The sequence below is a fragment of the Nicotiana sylvestris genome, chromosome 2, assembly GCF_000393655.2.
Source record: "Nicotiana sylvestris chromosome 2, ASM39365v2, whole genome shotgun sequence".
NCBI lineage: Eukaryota > Viridiplantae > Streptophyta > Magnoliopsida > Solanales > Solanaceae > Nicotiana > Nicotiana sylvestris.
This window is the reverse complement of record NC_091058.1, coordinates 92,635,914-92,663,698: the sequence shown is the minus strand read 5'-3', so window position 1 is coordinate 92,663,698 and position 27,785 is coordinate 92,635,914. Positions and strand designations below refer to the sequence as shown.

The 27,785-nt window shown below is 35.9% G+C and overlaps 1 protein-coding gene across 3 annotated transcripts; it reads right to left on the bottom strand.

Annotated features, from left to right (window-relative positions):
- Window positions 1-649: 649 nt before the first annotated feature.
- Window positions 650-20,988, bottom strand: LOC104247981 (LEAF RUST 10 DISEASE-RESISTANCE LOCUS RECEPTOR-LIKE PROTEIN KINASE-like 1.4). 3 transcript variants are annotated; one of them, XM_070168076.1, is made up of 4 exons: window positions 20,138-20,988; window positions 2,317-2,352; window positions 1,877-2,230; window positions 650-1,797 (listed from the first exon to the last, which is right to left on the bottom strand). In XM_070168076.1, exons 1-4 carry the CDS (start codon window positions 20,961-20,963, stop codon window positions 911-913), a joined length of 2,103 nt encoding a protein of 700 aa, XP_070024177.1. In that variant the 5' UTR covers window positions 20,964-20,988; the 3' UTR covers window positions 650-910. The 3 variants fall into 3 exon arrangements, with proteins under 3 accessions (XP_070024177.1, XP_009802454.1, XP_009802455.1); XM_009804152.2 differs by lacking the exon at window positions 20,138-20,988 and adding an exon at window positions 11,106-12,208; XM_009804153.2 differs by lacking the exon at window positions 20,138-20,988 and adding an exon at window positions 6,724-7,704.
- Window positions 20,989-27,785: the final 6,797 nt, after the last annotated feature.

Sequence of the window (27,785 nt, the reverse complement as noted above, 5' to 3'; positions counted from 1 at the left end):
AGTGAGTAAATGCAGAATTAATCTCTGAAGGGTGTGCAAATGAGATCTAATCTGATTAGTATAATTAACCTCACCTAATTTACATGATCAGCAGGAAAATTTCACAATTTATACTGATGAATGGCATTCTAGGATACACTGGCACGAAATGGACAATTGAATGTCCATCAACTCTGTCAAAATACTCTTCTGACATGACACAAGATAACTAAGCAATCTAGTAAGGCTTGGAGGTGGAGGTTTCAGGTCGTAAAAAATGTCTCTTGGAGCCTTACAAAATAAGACTCTATACAATAGACCCAAAGTGATCCAGCTCTTCCCAGGACTCCGCTTAAAGCAAAAGCTTGATGCACTAGGTTGGCCAAACTAGGGTGTGCTCACGAATTAATGTTCTATTCCTTTTCTTCTTTACCATTTACTATCAAAACATGTTCCTCTATAAGATTAATGTAGCACTCCAGGCTACATATAGGCTTAGAATTTGTTCTGCTGCAGTACCTTTTTTCTGCATTATATTATTGTTTTTCGACCTTATAAATATGCTCACCAATACACTAAATAGGGTGGGGTGGGGGATGAGGGGCTTTATAGCTCCATTTTCCTATTTGTGGCTTTCATGTCCTCAACCCAAATGAACAAAGAACAGAGGTACATAAAAGTTATAGCACATATATACTAGAATGTTGGCAGCTCTATTCAATATTTACATTCTTTATGCGAACAGCAGTAGATAATCTCCCAGAGACCATATCGTAGTATACCAAGATAACTACATCTAAGCAAAACTAAGGAATTAAGTGTCCATAAAAGACGGGAGATTCTAACGGAACCATGACACTAATCACTAGTGTCAAAATAGTAATTGCTTCTTCATCTAGGCAATGAAATCGACCAACCTGAAAGTGATAGTTCATCCACTGGAATGTGGTGAGGAAGGGGAGCCCGAGCCCTTGAGGAGTCCAACATCATCTACCACAATGTCGAGTACCTCCGCCTTGTGTGCATTCGACTCCCCACTCTGGATGCCTCTCAAAGTCTCCAGCACTTCTTGCATTGAAGGTCTCATATCTCTCTCCTGTTGCAGACAACGAAAAGCTAACTCAGCGACTAAGGTAGTCATCCTCCTCACAGAGCTGTTTGTCGTGAATCCAAGACTTGGATCAACTAATTCATGTACTGAATGAGTTTGGATCTTGTTGACAGCCATATTAGCCAAATTAATATCTTGGCGGTGCCTGTTGGTGTCCACAGCTTCTAATGATGAGATCAGCTCTATCAAGACCACCCCAAAACTATAAACATCACTCTTTTCAGTGAGCTGGTAACATTGGTAGTACTCAGGATCAACGTAGCCGGGTGTACCCTGTGGAGCAGTAGAGACATGTGTGACATTATTTGGGAACAATCTTGATAGCCCAAAATCAGCAACTTTCACATGGAAATCATTGTCTAATAGAATGTTGTTGGTTTTGACATCACGGTGTATTATAACTGAGGAATGGAGATAAGCCAGTGCATCAGCAGTCTCAATGGCTATGTTCATTCGGACAGGCCAAGAGAGTAAACCAGATTTGGCCCGATTTCCATGCAGATGATCTGCCACTGTCCCGTTTGATATGTACTCATAAACAAGAAGTAAATCTCGGCTTCGTTTTGATGTGCAACCGTATAATGTCACTAGGTGCTGGTGGCGGAGCTTAGTTAAAATCTCAACTTCATTCATGAACTGCTCTACACGCTTGAAATTGTTCTCATACAAGCGCTTGACTGCTACAACACGACCATCACGAAGCTTGCCTGATTAACAATTATTTAGAATTATTAGGACACTCTCTTACCAAATAATAATATGTAATTAGGAGTTTGCAGTACATACCATAGTACACGACGCCAAAACCACCATCCCCGAGTTCTTTAGATTGATCAAAATTATCCGTGGCTTCTTCAAGTTCAGCAAAACTGAAGACATGAGCCCCAAAATAGGAGCTTCCCCTCCCATAATCAGCTTCAGATGTGGACGAGGGATAAGAGGGAATGCTTCTGGTGAAAGTGGTTGAAGAATTAGGAGAAGAAGTAGTCAGGCCATTGCTTGAGCTTAAAATTGGAAGGTCTTTCTTTTCAGTTTGGACAGGTGAAGTCTGTGCTGCAGTCCGCTTTCTCTTTTGTTTGCAGAAGAAGATTAGCCATCCAATGCCAATACCGGCAAATACAGCACCTCCTACGCTAAGGCCTGCAATCGAAAGAAGAAAGTTTAAAATCTTCTCAAGGCATTTGACCATGTCAGTCGTACTATAAAATTAGAACTAAAGACAGTACCTATTGCAAGTGGCGTCTGATTTTTCTTTCCACTATCTGCAAAACAATCATAATACTGTCAATTAAGTGATAAACGCGATATATAGATGCTGAAGTACATAAACTAAACCTGGCTGGAATAAGGAGAAACTAAGAAAACTGTGGTGATATGAAATTGAGGTATATGGTCAAGTAATAGATCTGAAAAGCACAAACTATAAGGAATAAGCACGCTGTCAGAAGAATACCCAGGGATACCCGAAACAAACATACCATGGAAATCTAAAAACCAATCAAGAGAATTTAGTTAAATAACTTTGCCTTACACTTTGTTCCAAGTTCAGTTTTGTGTTAGGTGTATCCCTTGAATCAAACGCCTCTAGCATCTACTCATGCCAAATACATATTTGCAGTAGGATGAGATTAGAAAGACCCCTGTACACATGGATAGACTACCTCTAAACCTGGCAATGCAATTATGTAGAACTAGAAGAAACAATGTTTCAGACCGAACTTAGGATTCATCAACTAGAACAATCGACAATAAGACTGAAAGTCATTGCTTTCCAGAGAAAAAGAAAAAACATAGGAAGAAAGCTCAACAATCTTGTTGACAAATAAGGTGAGAAAGTAAATATTGAAATGTTTGACCATCTCATCTAGAAACTTAAACTATTATAGAGAGCACACTTTTATTTGCTTAATTATGTGTTCAACAATAAATACGTGTAGCAGTTCTCAGTCCGTCCAAATTTCCAAATTATCGACTTCTACGATTAATATTCGTAATTAGAAAGTAGTAAAACCAGAGAATAAAGTTCCCAGCAAACCTTTTGAGGAACTTTCATGTTCTAAAGGCAAGACAAGGGATTGCTCCACAAATACAAGTTGGCTGGCCAGCCCCACATTAAATCCACAGTTTCCATCTAGCCTCGTGCACCCATAACACAGTCCATCGTAGGGGACATCGTATTTCACACTAAACCCCTGCATTAATGCTTCCCCGAGAGTAGTCTGATTGCTATATGGCCTTTTGCCCCCGTCTCTGAATACCGGTATACTCCCCTTTTCAATTTAGACGAGGTAGTTTGACTCGGCATTTAAGAAAAAAAACAAACTTTTAAAACTTGTGGTTTTAAAAACTTAAGGGGTAAAAGCTTTGTAGGACCATGACAATTGTGTGGTTATAAAAGCTTCTCATTAAGGGTAAAATAGGTAAAATGAAAGTTTAAAGTTGAATTATTTTCAAATTTAGAAATGCGTTATTTATGTTACAATTTTGGAACAGACTAAAAAGGAAAGTATTCGTCTAATTTGAAATGGAGGGAGTAGTAACAACAGTTTCACGCGTTATGACTTTAGAGAAGGGTCACTTGGAATTGGACCCAGTAAATAGAAGGCGCCGGTGAAATTCAAACCAGTTACACTACAGCTGAACAAATTCTGGGGCGTAAAAACCAATGCCGCAACGTAGCAGCCGAAGCTCAAAGGAGAGTTCTTCTCTTCGTTATGGTCTTAGCTGAAGAAAGTAGAGTTGAGAGTAGTATTGGTGAATTGAGGAGGACAAGTATTGTTCCACAGGTCTAGCCTACCTATATATTGTCATGGTTCTTGAAGACCGATTAATAGAAAGAACTCTGTAGGTAAGTGATTGGTGAGTGAACTCGGTTTGATATTCAACGCAGCGTAGTTTGAATTCAGGAGGCCGCAGTAGTCAGGACGGTCACCGCCGGAAAATGGATAAAGGTGATATCAATGATGTAGCCGCAGGAGAAAGTGCGGTCATGCACAGTTAAAAGGAGGATGTTGTGAAAATAAAGGCGGTGGCGAAGAAGAGAGCAGTTGTGGCGCCATGGGTGTATGAGAGAGCCATTTGGACAATGAGCGAGTATTGGCATTATTGTTGAAAAGGTGTTTGGAGTATAATCCAAGATCTGAATAGTACGTAATAGTAGTTGCTTAATAATCAATTAAGTGAGTAATAAGCATAGAAAATTAGCATGCAAATTCCAATAGAAATAAAAGATACATTAAATAATTTTGTTCCATGTATGCAAACATTAGTGAATAGAGTTACCACTATCTATATTTAAAAGGATGAAGTAATAGTATTATCACACTTGAAAAGTCGTTTGGTTCACCCTCATGATTTGGCTACTTATGTGCCCTATTACTGGTGTCTTATTAAATTATAAATTAGGTGATAATAGTCTAATGGTGAAATGTGAATGTCATCGATCTCTTTTTTAACAAAATTTTCTTTCTGTCATTTCATTCAAACGCCAACCATGTTTGAATTAAAAATAGAACTAACAAAAAGAATAGTAAGCGCTACAAATAAAGAACGGGATTTCTGTATCATAGTTCAACGAAACATACACTTATATTCTTTTAGGGTAGTTAGAGAATTGTTGTACTCTTTGTCATAATTTAAAATTATTTTCTCATTTTTTTTAATATTTTGGACGTAGACTAGACATGATTCTATTTCATGGACCGACACTGGTCAATGCTCAACATCTAAATAAATTAAATACTTACTTCAATACTCATCGTTTTCTCGAAAACAAACATGGCAACAGGAAAGCTTTAAAATATAAAAATTAAGTTACCTAAATTAAATTATCACCTATAAATTTAATTAGAACGATTCCGAACAATATGTAAAAAAAAAAAAACATGCATGACCATACAGCAAATATTTGATCTGCAGTTTGTCATTTTCTTTGGTTCTTCCAAAATTAATCTTCTCCGACATTACAATAGGCCTTTTTGGGATCTCCTTTTTCTAATTACTGTTTTCTCTAAAACCTTTTACTAAGTACTAGTGTTGCTTTTGACGGTGATAAGGTCAAGTCCGACACTATAAGGGGTCGTTGGTTGGAATACGATTTATTCCGATATAAATTATGCCGGTATAAATTATATTGGGATAAGTTATGCTGGGATTAGTTATGTTGGGATGTTGTTTATTCATTGTTTGGTATGTTGTATTAAGAATGACAATTGCATAATTTCTAAGAAGAAGGTATAAGTTATACTGGTGCTAATTACCCCATCTTCTATAAGGTATAAGTTATCCCTGTGTTAAAATTAACACCGGGATAACTTATACCTAGTTTGCTAACCAAACAGGATATTAAGGTGATATTAAATTTTTATACCACCCTTATACCTTCTTATACCTCATACCAAACGACCCCTAAACAGTCATATTATTTGGGTGCAAGATGAAATGAGCGACAGAGGGATAATTGACATCTCTAACATATACTCTAAAATGTTTACCATGTTGGCTATTCTATTCGGTTTAAGAATAGGTAGATTTTTGAGTTTTTGACAACGCCAATATTGAATTTTCTTTTGGTGTTAAAAGAGAGGAAAAAACAGAAAAAGGGATTTTGTAAAATCGACAAAAATAAATTAGTACTAAATGTTAGGCATGGGACAGAGTTATGTTAGTAGCCTTTTCCCCTCTTTTTCACTTCTTTTATTGAAGATGCAGTGAGAGTATCAATGATAAACATATTATTACATTCATTTTAACTTAAATCTCTATTTTTCTATTGTAAACCTTGCCAAATCATTTTTTCTACAAAGAAAACCACCTTTCAAACATCTAACACTCACAGAAAATATATTACTACTATATGGGTCACACTTTGATTCTTCTCTGTACAAGCTTTCCATTCTTTAATCTATAATAGAATAAGAAAGTTTATATATAACTCCGCACATGTTATTTTAACAAATCCTAAATAATTTTACTCTTTCAAGAAGGAGGAGAAAGTGACGATCAACGAACAATGGGACAAATAAAATAATGTAAACACGCACAAAGTATTTGATAAAGCTTTAAATTTTAACCTTGTACCTTAGTCTAATTTTGGTCCGTGTAGGGCGCCGGGTACAAAGTTGATGCAACTAGTTGGATTTAAGTAGGAGGAGACTTATCATGAGATAAATTTAAGCATGCTACAACCTATTAAAGGAAAAAAGGGGAAATGAGCAATGCTTAACATGGGGAAGAAACTATTTGAGCCGGAACTAGTTAGATAGAGGCTAGAGCTTAGTATTCAGAGTTTAATCTGGAATTCGGACCTCAATTAAACGCGTACTTATGGCTGGAGTTATGTTTGAGGAGAATTGGAAGAGAGTTTAATTTTATGTACTGACATATAAGTCACTGATAAAATAATTACAAGTAAATCTTCGTGATAAGTATTGATCTTAAAAAAAAAAAAAATTATACTGTCACTCAGTATATAACTGAAATCTTTTGGTGAAAGGACTGGAATGGTGATTCAGACCTGTATTGATTTGGAAATGAACGGACGAACTTACCAATGTATCAACGCCATATGACCTTAACGCTCAATAATTAGATTCTAGTAAAATCATGAGGGAATAGTAGAGAAAAGAGATTACCGCCATCTTGATTTTGTGCGTCGGTGCAGTTGAAAGCATGAGTACCCGTGGCACAATGGCAAGCAAAGGCTGCGGAATCTGGGTTGGATCCACATCTTCCACCTGACTTGTCGCACTGTCCGCATAGCGTTTCAATATTTGCCGTCCAATTAACTGAAAACCCGCTAGAAATGGCTGTTCTCAGAACTTCAACAGTTGCTGTAGCGCTGGCTAATGCCACAGCACTCGTTTGATTGATCCTAGCTATTATTTCGCTCTCGCATCTTACCCGAGAGAAGTCGAACAAAACCCCGATCATTGTGTAAATACCAAATATGTTGCTATTGCAATTAAAGACTTTTGGGTCATTTAGTAATTGCTGACCAGAGACGAGGGTGCAGCCATAGTGCAGAGTAATATTCTGGTCAGTGGAAATATAGCTGAAAATGTTAAAATCCAAGGAGGCGTTCTCAGGGTTGTCCAAACAAATATTACTCAGTAAATCATCTCTAGCCAAGGTTAGTATTCGAGTAGGAGTATCGATCGCTATCACTTTGTATGCTGTTGATTCAATAGCAATATTCGGGATGTTACTCTCGCACTTGATCTCGAAACTTGGATGACCACAGTACTCTGGTCTACCACCTCCCCAGAAAGGGTACTTTATTTCGATGTCGCCACAGAGAATTGGCTCACTACACATTCTGAATCGCTCGTCATCTTGACAGAACAACCCCGGTATTTTGATCAAGACAAAGATTAAGGTACTAAAGAGCAAAAAGTATGGATGGAGTTGTTGATGCATTTCTGTCTGATTAAAGGAATTAGCATCTAGAAAGAGAGTTACCAACTAGAAATAGTGTAGAAAAGCTTTACCCAGTTCTACGATCTTCTCGTCTAGAAAAGAGATAGAGGAGGTGGGGAGGAGATGAGGAACTAAGGGGCAGAGAAGAGGAAGATACAAAGGTTAGGAAGAACACCAAATTCAATTAGGAAGATGAGATGTAAAATTCAAAGGAAAAGATGGGGTGCTTTATTTTGTCATTCTTTGGTCAACATATAGCAATAATATTTGACAAACGATACCAATTTCGCGTATATTGTCAAACGAGATACAGAAGCTCCTATTGGAATTTAGGGGTAGCAGACTTGGTCTAATTTCAAAAAAATTGTGTACTAATAAAATTATTTTTCCCAGATGGAAAAATAATTTTATATCCAACTACTACCGTGACTCACAAAATTTAATTATGATAAGAGTCAAATATTTAGATTTGGTCAGTATGAATTAATTAGTCCTATGAAAGAAACCATCTAGCTAAGACTAGAGTGGTCATAATATGACATACTACACGCGAAAGACACAAACTACCAGAAAGTTGGCTATACAGTTTGTTCTATGGAAACTTCCAACGCGTCAAGACTTGAACAACCTGAGGGACTATAAGATCATTCCACGATTGCTCCTCACAGGTCTGCTATATTCTTCATATCAGTCATATTCAACTGTCCCTGTTTTTTTGTAGGATCAAGTTTTTATCCTATTGTTCTATTTTTGGAGGTAAGGTCTACTCCCTCTCTTGTACACTTCTTCTAATTAATACAACCAGACATCTGGAAAAATTTATAAAAAAAAAATACAAGAAATTCAACGTGAACATTTCCTCCACACTTTTGTGGAGGTAGGTGTATCAGCAGAAAACGGTCAGTGGTATACTGTCAAGTTATTCATCCATGAATTGCCCGAATTCGGGTACATGCTATAAATCTTTACCCGTTGATGTTCGGCCAAAAATGCATATATTTAATCATTGTTGCCTCATATTATAGCACTATTAATCATCTGAGTATTAATTATATCATTTTATACTTAATATTATATTTTAACTGTGCAGGAATAAAGTGGTGCACAAATAGAAAGATTCGAAGCAAAATTATGTAAAAATAAAATAGCAAGAAATTATAATCGGAAGGAGGATAGAAAAAAATCTACATGGATGAGACAATTTTGGAGCAGCACATGAAATGAAGAAAAATGGAGGCCTTAGGATGTTTGTCTACGTGGCATGAAGTGAAGTAAAGTAAATGTGAATTGTAGCAATTAAAACAAGGGGGGAACATAATGATTGGTTGATGATTGGAGATTAAAATGGATTTAAAGAAGAAAGCATAAAATGTTTATTAGCAAAGTTGGAAGTTCGCCGCAGAAAAGAGTGGAATTCGCAAAACGCTACTGCATTCTGCGCCAGGGCCAGCGCGTTACGCCGGAGGATTTTTCCTACTTTGTTCGGAACAAGGTTATTTCGATTCTATACAGTCCTAACTTGTTAAAAGAAATTTTAAACCTATTTTAAAGGGGGAACATTTTTGTGAAGAACTTTTGACCAAAGGAGAGCACAAATCTGCTGTGGAGGCCAGGTTTTATCTTTTCTTCAACAAAACTTAGTAATTTTTATGTTTCTTTGTATGATTTGTTGTTTGGCTATCATGTCTATGTGGAGCTAAGCTTCACTTTCTAGGGTTGTGGTTCTTTCATGAATATTGTTATTCGGATATTGATTTTGATTTCTTGATTTATCGTATTAGTTTATTTATTCAATCTTGCGCTTAATTATTGAATTGTTTGATCACCAATTGAATACTATACACGAATCTAGAATTGAACTCGAAAGTGGGAATTCTAGATTGCTTATAGGATTGAGTAGAGCAAGTTCTTGAACTTGAGCATCGGGGAATGGATTCGCGGTTAGGATAGACATATACTTAATTGTCTTGCTTGGTTGATTTACAAGAATTATAAATGCGTTCTTGTTGATTCTAGTTCCATAAACATATAGGCCTTAGGTTAGCTTGAATAGGCGAATAAGAACTCGCCAGATTCTTATGAGCAATATTATCTCTGTTAACCAATAAACTAGATAATTAGTTACTCAATTCAATTGAAGAATACAATAGGAATGTTAGATAGCCCATAACCCTAGTTCGTTTTCATAACATTGATAACATAAAAATCTGCTCTTCCTCTATTCAATGTTCATTATTTATTTTTCTTTATTTTAATTAGTTTAAAATCAAATACTTCTAGTTTTAATTCTCGTTTAGATAGTTAGGATAGTCTAATTTAGTTAATAGTTAATCATAAGTCCTCGTGGGTTCGACATCCGACTTTTAATCACTTTATTACTTGACGACCGCGTATAATTGCATGTGCGTTTTGGAGCAATACCCGTGTTACGATTTCTGAGAGAACCTAGGTGAATGGCTCAAAATAATGTCTCAAAAACCAGAGATCCGTATACTCTTGTCAATTTTTGTGACAATTTTTCGAACTGATAAAGAGAGGACGACCTTAATGGCTTAATCTAAGGATTAAGTTCAAGCATAATTTTAGAGGAAATATGAAAAGGGGTTATTTGACGGAGTTAGCATACGGATTCCAGAGATCCGTTCTACATGTTTTAATCGAGGGCATAAAAGATGAGAATTGGTGGCAGAATATTGATCATAGTAAAGTTGGACAAATGCCTCAACCCCAAATGCCTCTATACACCGATAAATAGAACTTTCCACTAACTCAACCCCAGAAGTTAGCTAATGAGATAAGGATTACCCAAAAATGGACTATCTCAGCCGTCCTTCTCCCCTCTCCCAACCTAATGTACTAATTCAGCCATGATGTTAATAACGAATATCATGTGTCTTGCAAAATTTGTTAATGAAGACGAATGCTAATAGTGGTTAGATTTCTTGCTTTGTTTTACTGAGTCTTGATACTGAGATATCAACTACATCATTCATGTGTAATTAGCTAACCAACAACTATCACGATATTTTAAACTTTGAAGAAAAGCTCATTGTGGAAAAGAGAAATAAGAAGATGTCAACAATAGACTTTATGATCAAAGGTTGGTTGGTGGAGGCATACCTAACACCACCTAAAATGACAGCTATTGAACGGTAAGACTAGACTTACACAGTAGTGGAAGTGATACACGATATCAGGGATGAACAAATTAACTAGTAAAAGATTTTGGGCAACTAAAATCTATAACAGTGCAATATCTAAGTTGGGATGTTTAATTTTCATGAATTTAAGTACTTTCAAACTGTCATTATTTATACCCAATTAGGATTACTTTATATATGAAGCGGCGATGATAATTATAAAGGGAATAAGTTATCTACAAGTGGTTAAACTTGTAATATAATTTAAATATATGTATCTACATCGGAGTAATAGTTTTCCTTGTCGTCGTCTTCCTAGAGTTAGCTCAAATTAATAGCTAATTAGACAGAAGAAAAATAAAACCCCATTGACTAAATGAACCAAATCCATCGACTAAGTCAAGATTAAGAAGGCAAATCGAGGCGGAAATAGTTCTTAGGAAAACAAGAATATGTACCTGCAGGGGATGGTCTAGATATTGGTAATGGTGGTGAGACTCCAAAAGCAGCAACTGAACAAGAAGCAGATTCATAAGGAGGATCAGGACAAAAGCAAATCGTTTGCTTCATAAAAGCATCATACCCACATCTCCCCTTTGTGTCAGTACACTCACTGCAGGCTTTACTATCCATTTTCCATCTTATATCAAACCCTTCTTGTAGTACTTCTCCCAAACTTGTTGAATTCATGGACCCTACAGTAGCACCACTCATCTGGAGGATTGGAACTGTGACACTAGCATTACACTTCCCCGGGCCTTGAGCTCCGGGCAATACAAAAACATTGTCATATTTGCTATTTCTACAAGCCATATGATCCATTTCCGCAAAGTTGGGCGAAACAGGGCAATTGTATAGGAAGGTCAAGTTTGTGTAGCTAGTGGCATAGTCGAAGAGGGAGTAATCCAGAGTGGTGTTAACCAAATCAACAGGACACGTTGATTCCATGATATCCTCCCTCACAATTCTTATTGTTTGGAATGTTTGATGTACGTCCAAAATTCGATACTTGATTTTGTTGATGATCATAGTAGTACTACTATCCTGATTGCAGTTGAGCTCAAAACCAGGGTAGCCACAGTAGGGAGGATCATTGACACCGCGGAAAGGATAACTTAATCCCGTAATCTTACCACAGCTATATGTATTCCCACAAGTCTGGTAAAATTCATCGGGATTACTTGAACCTCGAGGTACATGAATTAGTATAAGGGAGGAAAACAGAGAGAGCAAAGAGAACAAGTAAAAGCTTTGCGAATTCATGTGGAGGAAATGAGAAAATGGATGTGGCTAAAGGAAGAAGGGTAATGGTTTATTAACGAAGTCTATGGTGAGTAGAAAAGTAGGTGAGCATGAAGAAGATGATATACAGAGGAAATTGGGAGATAAAAATGACTTCACTTGATGACTACTACACTTTTATTAATAATGGAAGTCATGGAAATTTTTTAAAGGAGTCATGGTATCACATTGACTGAAGCTAAAGAGTGAAACTAACCTGTGGAGGAAACTAAAATTGCTCTCTTAAAAGAAAAGAAAAACCTACCTATTTCGTTGATTTTTGAGTAGGGGAAAGGAAAAAAAGATATCATGTTACCTGTTTCCTTTGTCATTCAGTGTTTATTAGTTGTATTTTTTGTTTATATGATTATTTTATTTGGGATTAGGAAGTCTACTCCAGAGAGAGTCAATCGGAAATTACTTGGACATAAGAAAACGATTTGAGGTTTGTTAAGCGTTACTATCTAATTAGGACAAGTATGTCATGGACTATCCAACAACCACATTTACTATAATTTGCTTATGATCAACCCGGTTGGTGGCACTTATCAGACTTAGACCACTTCCTAGTTCATAGATAACTGGTGTTGAGGATTATTTGGTGAGGTTTATTTGTCCAAAACATATTAGAACCTTTGTGAATTGAAAAAGAAAAAAGAAACAGACAAAAAAGTGGACTTATTCGTTGAGATACATTTTTTAGAATGAAGATGCACCTGCCAATGTAGCCTGAAATGAAGGAGGAAGAACGGAGAGAAAAGAACAGAGATGGATAGGAGGAGTGATAGACCAAATCAACTCAAAAATATAATGCATCAAATGAAGTGCTTTTGACAAGTGCAAGGAGGACCCTAGTTATAGATATGGAACCTTGCACAATGCAGACAATCAGAAATTTATCTCTAGGAAATAAAATATAAAATCAGGGATAAGATAAAGATCTATACAAGGGATAATATGTAATCTAATTTAGATCACGAGGAATATAAAAAATCTACTCTAAAAAGATAATAATCTTATTAAATAAGATAAATTAAAATCTTTTAATTTTTTTAGAATGTATATCATCCCCACAGTCTTTCTCACATCTACATAACAAATATTAGACATTAGGACGCGAAGTAATTTTTTTGTGTGGTAATAATGTAAATATTACCATTAACAACAAATTCCAATACACCTACAATGCACCTAAATTCCATAGCCACCTTCCTTGAAGAGTACTACGAGAGATAGGCCTCCAACGGAGCTAACTATACAAGAAGTTTCTGAAGTAATCCATAACAGCACCCAGTGGCGGATTTAGAGGGGCGGAAGGGTTCACCCTAACTCCCTTTGCCGAAAAATTACATTGTATATATAAGGCAAAATCTTTTTTTTACCTCTATATATTAAGCTTTGAATCCCCTTGACATAACCCAAAAGCATAGCTTAGTGGTCAAGGCGGTTCAAAACTTTTGTAAGGTCTTAGGTTCAATTCCCACTAGTTATAATCTTTTTCAACTTTCTTTTTTGAATTCTCTTGGCAGAAATCCCGCCTCCGCCACTGACACCATGAAGCAACAAAATTACCCAACTAATGATGGTTCCTCTTCTTCCAAATTAGTAAAAGAAGGAAGACCCGGACCATAGTCGGATTTTCTTCCTGTTTGACTCGGATTATCAAGTTGATGCGGTTTGTCGATTTCCTTTGTACAGTCTTAGCTCCAACTAGTAAAAGGAATACAACAGATAAGTAACTGGGCTTTCCTGAAACCCAAAAAAAAGAGAGAAGGAATTGGGCTTCTAATCTTCACTCTGAATAGGGTAAAAATAGCACGGGCTAGCCAGTTTTCGGACTGGTCATTTAAAAATAGTCAGCATTTGCAAAGTCATTGAAAAATAGTCACTATTTTGCTGCAACATGGAAAGTTCCAGCATAATGTACTGGAGATCGGTGCACCTATGTATGAACTTCCAGCATATTATGCTGGAACTCCAATAAGTATATTGGTCCAGTATATTATGCTGGACCGGTATACTGATGCTGGAACTCCAGTACAATATACTAGAGTTCTAGTATATTATACTGGAGTATTTTTCGAATTTTGAATATTGTTTTCGTTCAAATTTATATTTACATGAAAAGTGGCTTAAATTTCGATTACTTTTGAAACTGTAGCTATTTTTGAATGACCACTTGTAAATATGGCTATTTTTAAATTTCTCCCCTTAATAGGTGCTAGTTTAACAACCCAGGTCCATTGAAGCCCAGGTGCTAACATTAGTATGGAATTGGAAGAAATTGATTGGGGGCCACAGTTACATTTTCAAGTCCATTTTGGCACTGCGAATGATAGTAGCAAACAGGACGTGTTCAACTTTTAAGTAGACAAAATATTGTGTAAATTGGGTTGGAAATCCTTATCTACGCACCGCTCTTCGTTCAGTGACATGCCAAATACTGACGTGACGATTACCAGCAGCCACCTCGCTCCCAAGTCCCAACGCTCAACTCCCCCAACCATAATTATAAATCTATAAATGGAACTATACGACTTCAGCTAGAAACTTGGGAATTAATTAATAGGAAAAAATCCATACTCTTCATTTGTATCTCGAATCGAGAGACTGGAAACGTCGAGAACCACAAATTAGTAGAATGAATTCCTTTTGGCTTCTACTATGAAAATCGAAGAAAATACTCTCTCGACTTCATTTAATTACACCATTGCTCTTTAAGAGAATTAATCAGATTTTTTTAACTCCAATTTATATATATATATTTGACTCTCATATTTGAAATATGTTATTCTTGCTTTCTACTGAGCCCGATGCACAAAATTTTATATAATAAACTTTTGGTGCAGTGCACTGGTTCAAATATCTTCGAGGTGTTTTTCCTCTATTTCCTTTTCTAGCTGGTTCCTATTCACCCTAAAAAGAATTTCAAACAAATGCCAAATTCAAATGGAATTCGGTCCAAGCATTGGATACACAACTATCATCATTTCTGCAATAAAACTATCTGTTGCACTTAACCATAGTATAGAACTTAAGAATTTAACTTAAATTATCTGATAATGTAAAACATTTACCGTCACAGTAGTATAACCTATCATACGTGTACCTAGTTTCAGTTATTATAATGTTAGATGGAATTATTGTTGCGGAAGCCAAATGTATATAGTGTGAATGAGTCACAACTACTATACCAAAAATTATGACAGCCACCAAACAATAAATAAGACAATAAAACAACAATAAAAGGAACACTAGAATTTACGAGGTTCGGTCAATTTTGCCTACTTCCTCGGACACAACCAATATTTTATTCCACTCCAAAAATACAAGTGAAATAATACTAAAGAGAAGATACAAATGTCTTAAGAAGATAAGAAGGCAAATGAGAGGTGTGTTTAAATCCTAAACATTATGCCTTCTTTTATAGGGAGAAATTCTCCCCAAATTAAGTCTCCCACCGATGTGGGAGTTTGTCATTTTCAACAAATCTCCACCTTGGCAAAATTCCACATCTTCAATTTTCTCTCAGTAACAAATTTTGGTTGTGTCTCCATCTTCAATCTTCAGTGTTCAACAATGTTGATAAAATCCAAACAATGTTGAAACTTGACCGCAGTCATCACTTTTGTCAGCATATCAGCAGGATTTTCTGTAGTATGAATTTTCTTCATCGTGACTCCACCTTCTTCTATGATTTCTCGTACGAAATGATACCGAACATTAATGTGCTTCGTCCTTATATGATAAACTTGATTCTTCGCTAACTGAATAGCACTTTGACTATCACAAAAAATTGTGATACTTTTTTGTTCAACACCAAGCTCTTTTAGCAATCCCTGAAGCCAAATTGTCTCTTTCACAGCCTCTGTAATAGCCATGTACTCCGCCTCTATTGTAGACAAAGCAACTGTTGACTGCAAAGTAGACTTCCAACTAATTGGTGTCTTTGCAAAAGTAAACACATAACCTGTAGTTGATCTTCGTTTGTCCAGATCACCCGCAAAATCTAAGTCACAATATCCAACTACAGACTGATTGTCTTCCTGCTAAAAAACTAACCCAACATCTACAGTATTGTGAATATACCATAGAATCCACTTCACAGCTTGTCAATGCTCCTTTCCTGGATTATGCATATATCTGCTAATAACTCCAACAGCTTGTGAAATGTCATGTCTCGTACAGACTATTGCATACATCAAGCTACTAACAACATTTGCATATGGTACCCTTGACATATACTCCTGTTCAGCTTCATCTTTTGGCGACATAGTAGTACTTAGCTTAAAATGGGGAGCAAGTGGAGTACTAACCGACTTAGTCTTCTCATCTATGCCAAAACGCTGCAGTACTCTCAAATATTCTTTCTGAGATAAACAGAGTTTCTTTGAACGTTTATCTCTTATTATCTCTATGCCAAGAATTTTCTTTGTCTCACCTAGATCCTTCATCTCGAACTCCTTCTTCAGTTGAATCTTCAACTTATCAATTTCTTCCGAATTTTCGGAAGCTATCAACATATCATCAACATATAGGAGAAGATATACAAAGGAACCATCTTTAATCTTGCGCAAATACACACAATGATCGTATTTGCTTCTCTTGTACCCTTGCCGCAACATAAACTTATCAAATTGCTTGTACCATTGTCTAGAAGATTGTTTCAATCCGTACAATGATTTTTCAAGTTTGCATATCATATTTTCCTTTCCAGCAACTTTGAATCCTTCTGGCTGAGTCATGTAGATTTCCTCCTCCAAGTTTTCATGTAAAAATGCAGTTTTTACATCCATTTGAACTAGTTCCAAATCCAATTGTGCTACCAAAGTCAACATAATTCTAATGGAGGAATATTTTACAACTGGAGAAAACACTTCATTGTAATCAATTCCCTCCTTTTGAGCATATCTTTTGGCCACCAATCTTGCTTTGTAGCGAACATCTTCTTGGATAGGAAATTCTTCTTTCTTTGCAAATACTCATTTGCTTCTAATTGCTTTTTTTCCCTTCGGGAGATTGGTAAATCTCCATGTATGATTCTGATGAAGAGATTGTATTTCATCGTTCATGGAAATCCTCCACTTATCTTCTTCTGAACTTTGGACTGCGTCTTTATAAGTGGTAGGAACATCATCAGCTATAATTGAGGCGGCACAAGCAACCATCTCTATGAGACGAACAGGTTTTGTTATTGTCCTTTTTGGCCTACTAGTTGCTATTGATTCAAGTTGTTGTTGAGGTTCCTGAGTTGGAATCTCCCTTTCTACTGGCTATTCTTCCAGAGGATAATCTCCATTTGTTTCCTCCTCTACTTCTTGTGTAGGAAAAAAAAATTTTCCCTCAAACTCCACCTGCTTAGAAACACCCTCATTTTGTTTGGTATCTATTGTTACCTTATTTACCATAGCAGATTCATCAAAGGTAACATCTCTGTTGAATATTACTTTCTTTGTCATAGGACACCATAAGCGATATCCTTTGACTCCAGAAGTAATCCCCATAAAAATAGTTTTCTTTGCCCTTGGATCCAATTTTGACTCTGTCACATAATAATATGCAGTTGAGCCAAATACGTGCAAAGAGTCATAATCTACAGCAGGCTTTCCATAACATTTTTCAAATGGTGTCTTTCCATCAATAACAGTAGATGGTAAGCGATTAATGAGGTGACATGCATATGTAACTGCCTCAACCCAAAATTCTTTGTCCAAGCCAGCATTGGACAACATACATCGTACCTTCTCCAGCAAGGTCTGATTCATACGTTCTGCCACTCCATTCTGTTGTGGTGTATGTCTGACAGTGAAGTGTCGGACGATGTCATCATTTTCACAGACCTTATTGAAATGATCATTTTTATATTCACCTACATTGTCTGTGCGAATATACTTGATCCTCCAGCCTGTTTGATTCTCCACCATCGTCTTCCATTTGAGAAAAATTTCCAACCGTTCATCTTTGCTCTTCATTGTATACACTCACACTCTTCGGAAAAAATCATCAACAAAGGTTACAAAATAGTGCTTCCATCCAATGAAGGTGTATTGGAAGGACCTCAAACATCAGAGTGTACATAATCCAAAATGCCTTTAGTATTATGTATCGTTGTACCAAATTTAACCCTTGTATGTTTCCCTTTGACACAATGCTCGCAAAACTCCAAGTTACAAGCCTTTACTCCTTTTAACAATCCTTGATCTGATAAAGTTTTCAAGGATTTACCTCCAGCATGTCCCAAGCGCATGTGCCATAGTCTGGTTGCTTCTGCCTCTTTTTCGTCACTGGATGTTACTGTCGCTGTCCCAATAACTGTACTACCGCGATAACGGTACATGTTATTGTTCTTCCGATTGGCCTTCATTACCACTAGTGTACCGGAACATACTCTCATTACTCTATTTTCTGCAATGATTTTGATCCCTTTTGATTCTAGGGCTCCCACGGAGATGAGATTTTTCTTCAAACCCGATACATATCGAACATCTGTTAATGTTTTGATCATTCCATCATGGTTCCTTAATCGTATTGAACCAATGCCATATGAGGTAAAAGGGTTGTTATCCGCTGTGTGGACGACTCCATATTCTCCTTCTTGAAAATCCTCGAACCAGTCCTTGTTGGGACACATATGATAGCTACAAGCCGAGTTCATCAACCATATATCTGATAATGTTGATGGCTCTGTTGTAACTAATGAAAAGTCTGAATCATCACCATCAGCTACATTTGAATCCATAATGGCCTTTCCATTGTTATGTTTGGCTTTATTCTTCAACTTCGGACAGTCTTTCTTCCAGTGCCCATTTTCTCGACAAAAGGCACATTCATCTTTGCTGGGTCTAGATCTTGACTTGGATCTTCTCTTCTTTGTCCTTGTTTGATTTTGAGGACGACACCTCACAACCAGTGCTTCTCCTTCTCCGCCCTTCTATTTTTCTCCCTTTCTTTCTTCATAGCTGTACAAAGCCGAACAAACTTCTCTGAGAGAAATTTCGCCATTTCCATGGAGTAGAGTTGTTTCAAGGTGCTCGTACTCATCACGAAGTGACCCCAACAACATCAAAGCCAAGTCACCATCATCAAAAGTTGCATCCATATTTTGCAAATCTGTGACCAACTTATTGAAACTGGTGATATGTTCATTCATCGTGGTACCATGAACATAGGTGAAGCGAAACAGTCTCTTCTTCATGTACAATTTATTTTGACTATTTTTCTTCAAAAATTTATCCTCCAGTGCTTTCCATAATTTACTTGCAGAAGTTTCCTTTGTGCATGGATATTTCTGCTCTCTAGCAAGGTAGGATCGAATGGTACCGCAAGCAACACGGTTGATAATTCTCCAATCTTCTTCTCCAATAACATCTGGTCTTTTTTCTTCAATGGCAAGATCTAGCCCTTGTTGAAAAAAGACATCTAGAACCTCGCCTTGCCACATCCCAAAATGTCCTAAACCGACAAAAATTTCTACCGCAAATTTCGCATTTGACATAATTCTTGTCATAAGCGAATATGCCAATGATAACATATTGTTGACACTTGATGTAGATTCTGCTTGTTTATTGTCTCCCATCTTTGACACAAATATTATTTAATAGCTGACGATACAAATCAAGATTATTTCCTTTCTGGTGTGGAAGATCAGACTAAGTTGCAACCATAGAGCATACTCAGACAGAATCTTGACTCAGTTACCTAGATAAATCTTTTCTGATATGGAAGATCAGACTATGTTGCAACCACAGAGCATACTTAGACAGTACTTTGGCTCTGATACCAATTGTTGCGGAAGCCAAATGTATATAGTGTGAATGAGTCACAACTACTATACCAAAAATTATGACAGCCACCAAATAATAAATAAGACAATAAAACAACAATAAAAGGAACACCAGAATTTACGAGGTTCGGCAAATTTTGCATATTTCCTCGGACACAACTAATATTTTATTTCACTCCAAAAATACAAGTGAAATAATACTAAAGAGAGAAGATACAAATGACTTAAGAAGATAAGAAGGCAAATGAGAGGTGTGTTTAAATCCTAAACATTAGGATTTCTTTTATACTGATGTTTAAATCCTAAACATTATGTCTCCCACTGATGTGGGAGTTTGCCATTTTCAACAATTATCTTTGAGACGATTAAAATTCAAAGTTAATGGTAGGGAAATGGAGTGGTTAAGAAGGCTAAGGCAAAACGTACCCGACGGTGTAGCAAGGGATGAAAGCGGACTACTTTTTCCAGCTCCAGGGGAACCTGAACCAGCTGCAGGAATTCCGGTGGTGCACGCGTTTAACGAAGAAGAAGATTGATGATCAGGGCATAAACAAGTGAACTGTTTCGCACCAGCATCAAATCCACAACTTCCCCCAAACTTTTCACACTCCTTACAAGGACTGCTATCCACTTTCCATTTCAAATCAAACCCCTGTTCCAGCAACTTCTTCAAATCCCCCAAATTTCCAATTATTCCTCCAGACGAATAGTACTCCTTACGAGCTGGTACAACTATATTAGCATGACATGTACCAACTCCGTTCAAATCATTCTTATAACTCAATCCGTTTATCGCACAATTAAACGACCCAGCCGAAGGTGCAATTCCAGTATTTCCGGTCCAAGGGGGACACACGTAATTAACCGTGACATTCACTAAGCTCAAAGCATACTCAAATATATTGGAATCCATTGTCGTGTTAAATTGACAAATCCCTTCTGCTACATCTTTTCTAGTAACTGTTATAATTTGGGCGTCCATTTTAATATCGAGAACCAAGTAATTTACGTTTGAAATTTGTATTATGGTGCTACCTTGATCTTCACATTGAAGCTCGAATCCAGGATAACCACATTCCTTTGGTCGGTCATTTCCCCAGAAAGGGTAACTAATCCCAGCTAAGTTTCCACAGTGGAAGGATTTGCCGCAGCTGGCAAACCACTGGTTTTCTAGGGAAGAAAGAGGAGGAAGATGAATTAAGAATAAGAGTAGCGTGTAAGCTAGAAATTGAAAGGAGAGAAGGCCTTCCATGTCGAATGCCCAGACACAAATTGTTGCACCGACTAGTTAACTAGTACTCCAGTAGGCGTATAGAAAGAACAAATAAACGGCGGCCGAATTTATATTAGAGCACTCCGTTGACCGCTATCTGTAGTTATTTTTATTTATACTGTATTAAAAGGAAGTATGTCGTTCGTCTTTTTTACCCTTCGCGTATATTTTATATCGGGCATAATTGTAGTTATAATCATTAATAATTTTTTTTACCAAAAACAAGAATTGTCGTTTATTTCAATTTTTATGGGCTACACAATTTCTTTTGTTTAAGTTTGAGATTCTTTAGACTTTTCTTTGTTTAGGATTAGGTTTCTTCATTGCCGTTGGCTTTCCTTTAGTTTTTTCTTTCTTTATTTATTACTAACGTGGGGCTTTTCTCATAGTTATAATTCTTTTATTGCAATTGTAAATTACTACCGCAGATTGAATTGCTTTTGAAGGTATAAAATTCTTTTATGTTGTGTCTTTTCTTTATTTATGTTTAGGATTCGCTTTAGATTGCTAGAATTTTAAAATCAAAATATTTTTCATACTCTATATTGTTTAACAGAAACTCTTGATAGTATCAACAACTTGCTTGTAATTTGAGGTAAACTTTCTAACCTTGTAGTATGTTCTTGAAGTTATGCAATAACAAATGTTCATGCATTCTTGAAAGATTGTCAAATGTGATTTTTGTTTACAATATCTTATGTACGATCATCAGTTTAAAACTGACTTATTTACAAATTTTGCATAGTTCAAGAATTCTAGGACCAAAATTATTTTCATACTTTATATGCTTTATCAAAAACCATTGATATTATTGACAACTTGCTTGTAATTTGAGGTAAACTTTCTAACTAATAGTTTTGTTCTTGAAGTTATATAATAATAAACGTTCGTGTATTCTTGAACATAATTACAAATTGAAAGGTTGTCAATTGTAATTTTTGTTTACAATATTTTATTTATAATCATCACTTTAAAACTGACTTCTTTACTAATTTTGCAAAAGTTGTTTGGGTTATTGGATTCATAACATAAAAGTAATTTTCAATATTATCTTTTTAGTTTTTACTTTCTCTTTCTTTGAGCACAAAGAATTTATATTAGCAGTAGTTTTACCCTTATCTTCTATAATTCACGTATGCAAGTATCAAAAGTATCGCCAAGGATTCAACAGGGATTTTCATGTCTTTGTTTTACTCACTGCCTATCAAACTTTTTAATGATAAACTTTAATAAAAATAAGTAGGCATTTCCAATGAATTTTCGTGAACGAAAGGTAATATAAGAGTTATTTACAGGAGAAATTAAATCTGCTTTGCATCATTTGAATACCATTGGAAAAAGCTAACTCAATTTTGTGAATTCAAATGGTTAGCGGTATTAAAAAATAATTTGTATTTGAGAAGTGTTAAAATCAAATAGTCATCGGTCTGTCAAAACACATATACAAATAGTAACTTTCTGAGGAAAATTGGTAGAAACTAAACTTCATATTATTTAGTTATTTTTATACTACTGTATTTTGATGACATCTTAAGTAAAGTTAGATTAACAATAGGTATCATATTTTGCATAAAAAAATATCGAAGAATGCTCTTAGTTAAGATACGTAACAAATTAAATGGGATTCATAGAGAAAGAAAGCTCTTCAAGACAACAATAAAAGTAGAAATTATTCATATAATGCTAATTATTGACTAGAGAAATAGAACGATATGACATTTTACTCGTGGGAAAAAACTAAGTTTAAGTTGAATATATTGAAAGATGATTGAGGACTTTTATGTTACAAAGTATCTTTATTATTGAGTTAGCCATGTAGAATCAATGTTAATAAATATTATAAGCTTAAAATTTTATTCTACACCGCAAACACAAATACATTTTTAATATATATATATAAATATTATGTGATTTCGTTTTAAAAAAGAATTATTAATCGAGATGGGGTACACGCGCAGTTCGTCGGTTAGTTATTACTATGCAGGACTTGTTGCACGTGGTATTTATATACTTGACAGTCATTACATGTATGACTGTGTGCATGGATAGAGAAAGAAAGTTCTTCAAGATAAAAATAAAGTAGAAATAATTCATATAATGCAAATTATTGACCAGAGAAATAGAACGATGTGACATTTTGCTCGTGGAAAAAAATTAAGTTTAAGTTGAACATATTGAAAAATGATTGAGGACTTTTATGTTACAAAGTTTCTTCTTTTATTGAGTTAGCCATGTAGAATCAATATTAGTAAAAATTATAAGCTTTTTAATATTACCCCTCAAACACAAACACATTTTTATTATATATATTATAATATTATGTGATTTCATTTTAAAAAAGAATTATTCATCGAGATGGGGTACACGCGCAACGCGCGTACACTAAGGCTAGTCTTATTTAATGTTGTACAACTTTTTTATGCTTTGGAGTATCTAGAAGCTTTAAGGATTTACGTAATATACACATGACAGTATTTTAACCTATTGTAATATATTTTAAAGGATTTTTTACATTCCTATGTTATATAGAAAATTATATTACTCTCAATGTTTAAGGTTTGATATAATTACATTTAGTATACCTAATTATCAATTATATATCATTAGTGATTTTTAAAGGTATTAATTACACTCCTAATTTAATGGTACGGTACATTCCTTCTAATACCACTCCCCCCACGTTTCTCTCTCCAATTCTCACACCTTCACCCACATTTTCCTCCCACACCCATGATTTCTGTATAAAAAATTCCATTATTTCTTCCATAGCCAAGGCACTGTCGGCATCTCTGCAATCTTGTCACAATGTTTTTGTGCCCGGGGAAGATGAGCACAAGCCTGGTCGATTTGATGGTTATGATTTCGGGTTCCTTCAGTAATATAAGAGAAAAGGAAAAAAGAGCAGTAATTTCACCATTGGCAGTCATTAAAAAGTTTTGAAGCTTTGAATTCAAATTTGGGTTTTCAAAAATCATTATTTGTTTGAATTGGGTGTTGTTGTTAATAATTGGGAATATGGTTTGGAGTTTATATCTCAATATGGTTTGGGTTTTGGCTGAATTTCATATTGAAACTCGAAGAAGAAGAAGAAGTAGACATGACATACATTATATTGCAGCAATTGTAGATAAATTATAGATTGTTGTTTATTTATTTTTGAGCTTTTGTGTTTTTGTGTTAAAAGTTTTGATGGGAGCTTGTTATTCCACTTCGTATGTTTTGGAGCTAACTTGTGCAGAGGACTATACCTTTAAATTCAAGAAAGTATGGTTGTATTGTATTTAAAGAGGCGTGAATTTGTAGAATAGGTTGAATGTGAGGAATGAGTCAAATAAGACTCACAATGGCTTGTTTTCTACCTTTAATTTACAACAAAACTACATAATTTGAAAAATTAATATGAAAATACATAATTTCAATATTTCTACAAATTATCTACAAAATTTCTACAAACTATTCATAACAGAATTTATCTTTATTTTCATGCATGTTCGTCTAGAACACTAAAGTTACTTGATATGCCAATATCTCCCGATATAGAGGAATACAATTTATCTACAATTTTCTACAACTTTCACACATTATTTCCACCTAGTTAAATATAACTACAATAACATAAAATTTGGGGAACAATACTTATTATGGAGAATACAATGTTCTCCTCCAAGTCCAAGAGGAACTTGTTGAGTTTTAAAGATATTCGTCGAAGTGGATATCATATTGTGACAATAGATGAGAATAATCTATTATCAAGAATGTCTCTGGGCAAATATCTCATCATTATCAAGAATGTCTCTGGGCAAAAGAGGGTTATTGAGAAGTTCCCATCTTTGTCTTGTGACCTGTATTGGACAAGAATTAGTGCAATTGAGGCACATTCTATTGTAAACCAAAAGGTTACTGATTCCAATACTTTTGTACTTTGGCATGATTGATTGGGACACCCTGGATTAATTATGATGAGACGAATTATAGAAAACTCAAATTGGCATCCATTAAAAAATTTAAAGATTCTTTTAAATATGAATTTTCTTGCACTTCTTGTTATCAAAACAAGTTAATTATTAGACCACCACCAACAAAGTTTAGAATTGAGTCCTCTGCGTTTTTGGAACGTATACAAGGGGACATTCGTGGACCTATTCACTCACCTAGTGGGTCGTTTAGATATTTCATGGTCTTAATAGATGCATCTTCTAGATGGTTTCATGTGTGCCTATTGTCATCACGCAACCTCGCGTTTGCAAAATTAATAGCACAAATAATTCGATTACGGGCGCAATTCCCCGATAATCCAATTAAGCCTATTAGACTTGATAATACTGCTGGGTTTTATCCCAATCATTTAATGATTATTGATTATAAATTGTGATAAAAACGGAACATCATGTAGCTCATGTTCACACTCAAAATGGCGTTGCAGAGTCTTTAATTAATCGTCTGCAATTGATAGCAGGACCGTTACTCATGAAAACGAGGTTACCCATTTCTGTTTGGGGTCACGCCATTTTGCATGCATCAATGCTAGTTCGTCTCAAACCGACAAATTATCATAAATATTCCCCGTTGCAATTAGTTTTAGGTCATGAACCTAATATATCTCATTTAAGAATTTTTGGATGCGCAGTATATGTGCATGTACCACCGCCATATCGCACCAAAATGGGTCCGCAAAGAAGGTTAGGAATATATGTTGGGTTTGAATCGCCCTCCATTATTCACTACCTCTAAACATTGACGGGAGATTTGTTTACTACACGATTTCCAGACTGTCGATTCGATGAGACACTTTTCCCAAAATTAGGGGGAGAAGTTGGTGAAATCAAACAGAAAATTTTGTGAAAAAATCCATCATTATCTCATCTTGATCCACGTGCCTCTATTTGTGAAAAAGAGGTACAAAAGATTATCCATTTGCAGAGAATAGCAAATCAAATGTCAAACGCATTTACGGATTTAAAAAGGATAACAAAATCGCATATCCTTGCAGAGAATGTTCTAATCCGTATTGATGTCCCTATTGGACAATTTTCTAGTGTCATAGCCAATGAGTCAAAAACACGCCTAAAACGTGGCAGACCATTGGGTTCCAAAGATCGAAATCCTAGAAAAAGGAAAACAAATGATCAAAATGACACTACGAAAGAATCTCATGAAGAAATCCACGATTTAATAAATTATGAGATTCATGAGGAATCCACTGAGCCCGAGACTCAATAAAATAAGGAACTATCAATAAAACCAACCGATATTGAGACAAATTTGAATCGAATGGATATAGTGGTGGATTATGTCTTCGCATATAATGTTGCATCTAGCATTGTGCAAGAAAGTGAGGATCTTGAACCTCAATCTGTTGGAGAATGTCAAAAAAGACTTGATTGGCCAAAATGGCAAGAAGCAATCCAATCAAAGTTGAATTCACTTGCAAAACGTGAAGTTTTTTGGCCTCTAGTCCAAACACCTAATGATGTTAAGCCTGTCACACCTCCTTTTTCCGCACCCGAGAGGGCGCAAGGGAGTTTTTTCCAATTAAAGGACAATCGAAACGGGATTTGTTTATTTATTTCAGAGTCGCCACTTGGGAGATTTAGGGTGTCCCAAGTCACCAATTTTAATCCCGAATCGAGGAAAAGAATGACTCCATGTTACAGTCTGCGTACCAGAAATCCGGATAAGGAATTCTGTTAACCCGGGAGAAGGTGTTAGGCATTCCCGAGTTCCGTGGTTCTAGCACGGTCGCTCAACTGTTATATTCGGCTTGATTATCTAATTTTATACAATTATGAACCAATGTGCAATTTTTATCTTTTAACCGCTTTGATCATTTACTATTATTTTTATCAAGAATTGCAACGTTGTGAAAATGTATCTCAGACCGCGTTACAATCAATGTACCCGTGGTCGTCGACACACTTTGACTCCGTTGAGATTTAGATTTGGGTCACATAAATGTGCACCCGTGTTTAGGAAGATACAATTATTAAATACGTGCCTAAAGCGACTAAACGTATTGTTATTTTGGGGAAGGCCGTAAAATTTACTAAGCGGCCTGTCCCGGATTCTATGTATTTTAATATATATGCTTTGCGAGGGCTCCGCAATTTGTACATTTTTTATGTGGCGAAGCTCGTCTCGTTTTTATTATTTGAGGGCAAACTTAAGGCAACTACGATTTTCTACCAATGAAATCATCCGAGGTTAAACAAAAAAACAACGATTCTAACAGGTAATAATATCCATGGTAAAAATGAAAAATAGAATAACCTCGTTCATATGCTCACATTTACTTTAAGCAAGCATTAACTAAACATAGAATAAACATTTTTTAACACAACAACAAAAATTGCATTGTTGACATTCATAAATATCGAATATTCTCATTTTTTGCCTTGAACCATAATATGCAAAACGAATGAAATGAAACAAAGGACGAAGAACACCAACCTTCGAACCTCGACAATCCTAGAACGACAAACAGTGCTTCCTACGGAACTCGAACCGGACCTCACTCGACGAGGAATAATGATGAAACCTCGGACAAACACCTCGACGTACCGGACCTCGACGACCCAAAGTCGACCTCGACGGAAAACAGAAAACTCGGCAAGGCAGGATCGCAGCAACCCACAACTGCTCGCGAAAGACGGAACAACGTCGACAGTAGTAAGGTCGACGCGGGGGGGGGGAGCTATTGACGGGCCTGTTTGGTGGTGGGATTACTGGTTGACGGGGTGGTGTTTAGTGGTGTTGTTTGGACGAGAGGGAGTAGGAGCTCGTAGGGTTTTGGGTGGTTTGTTG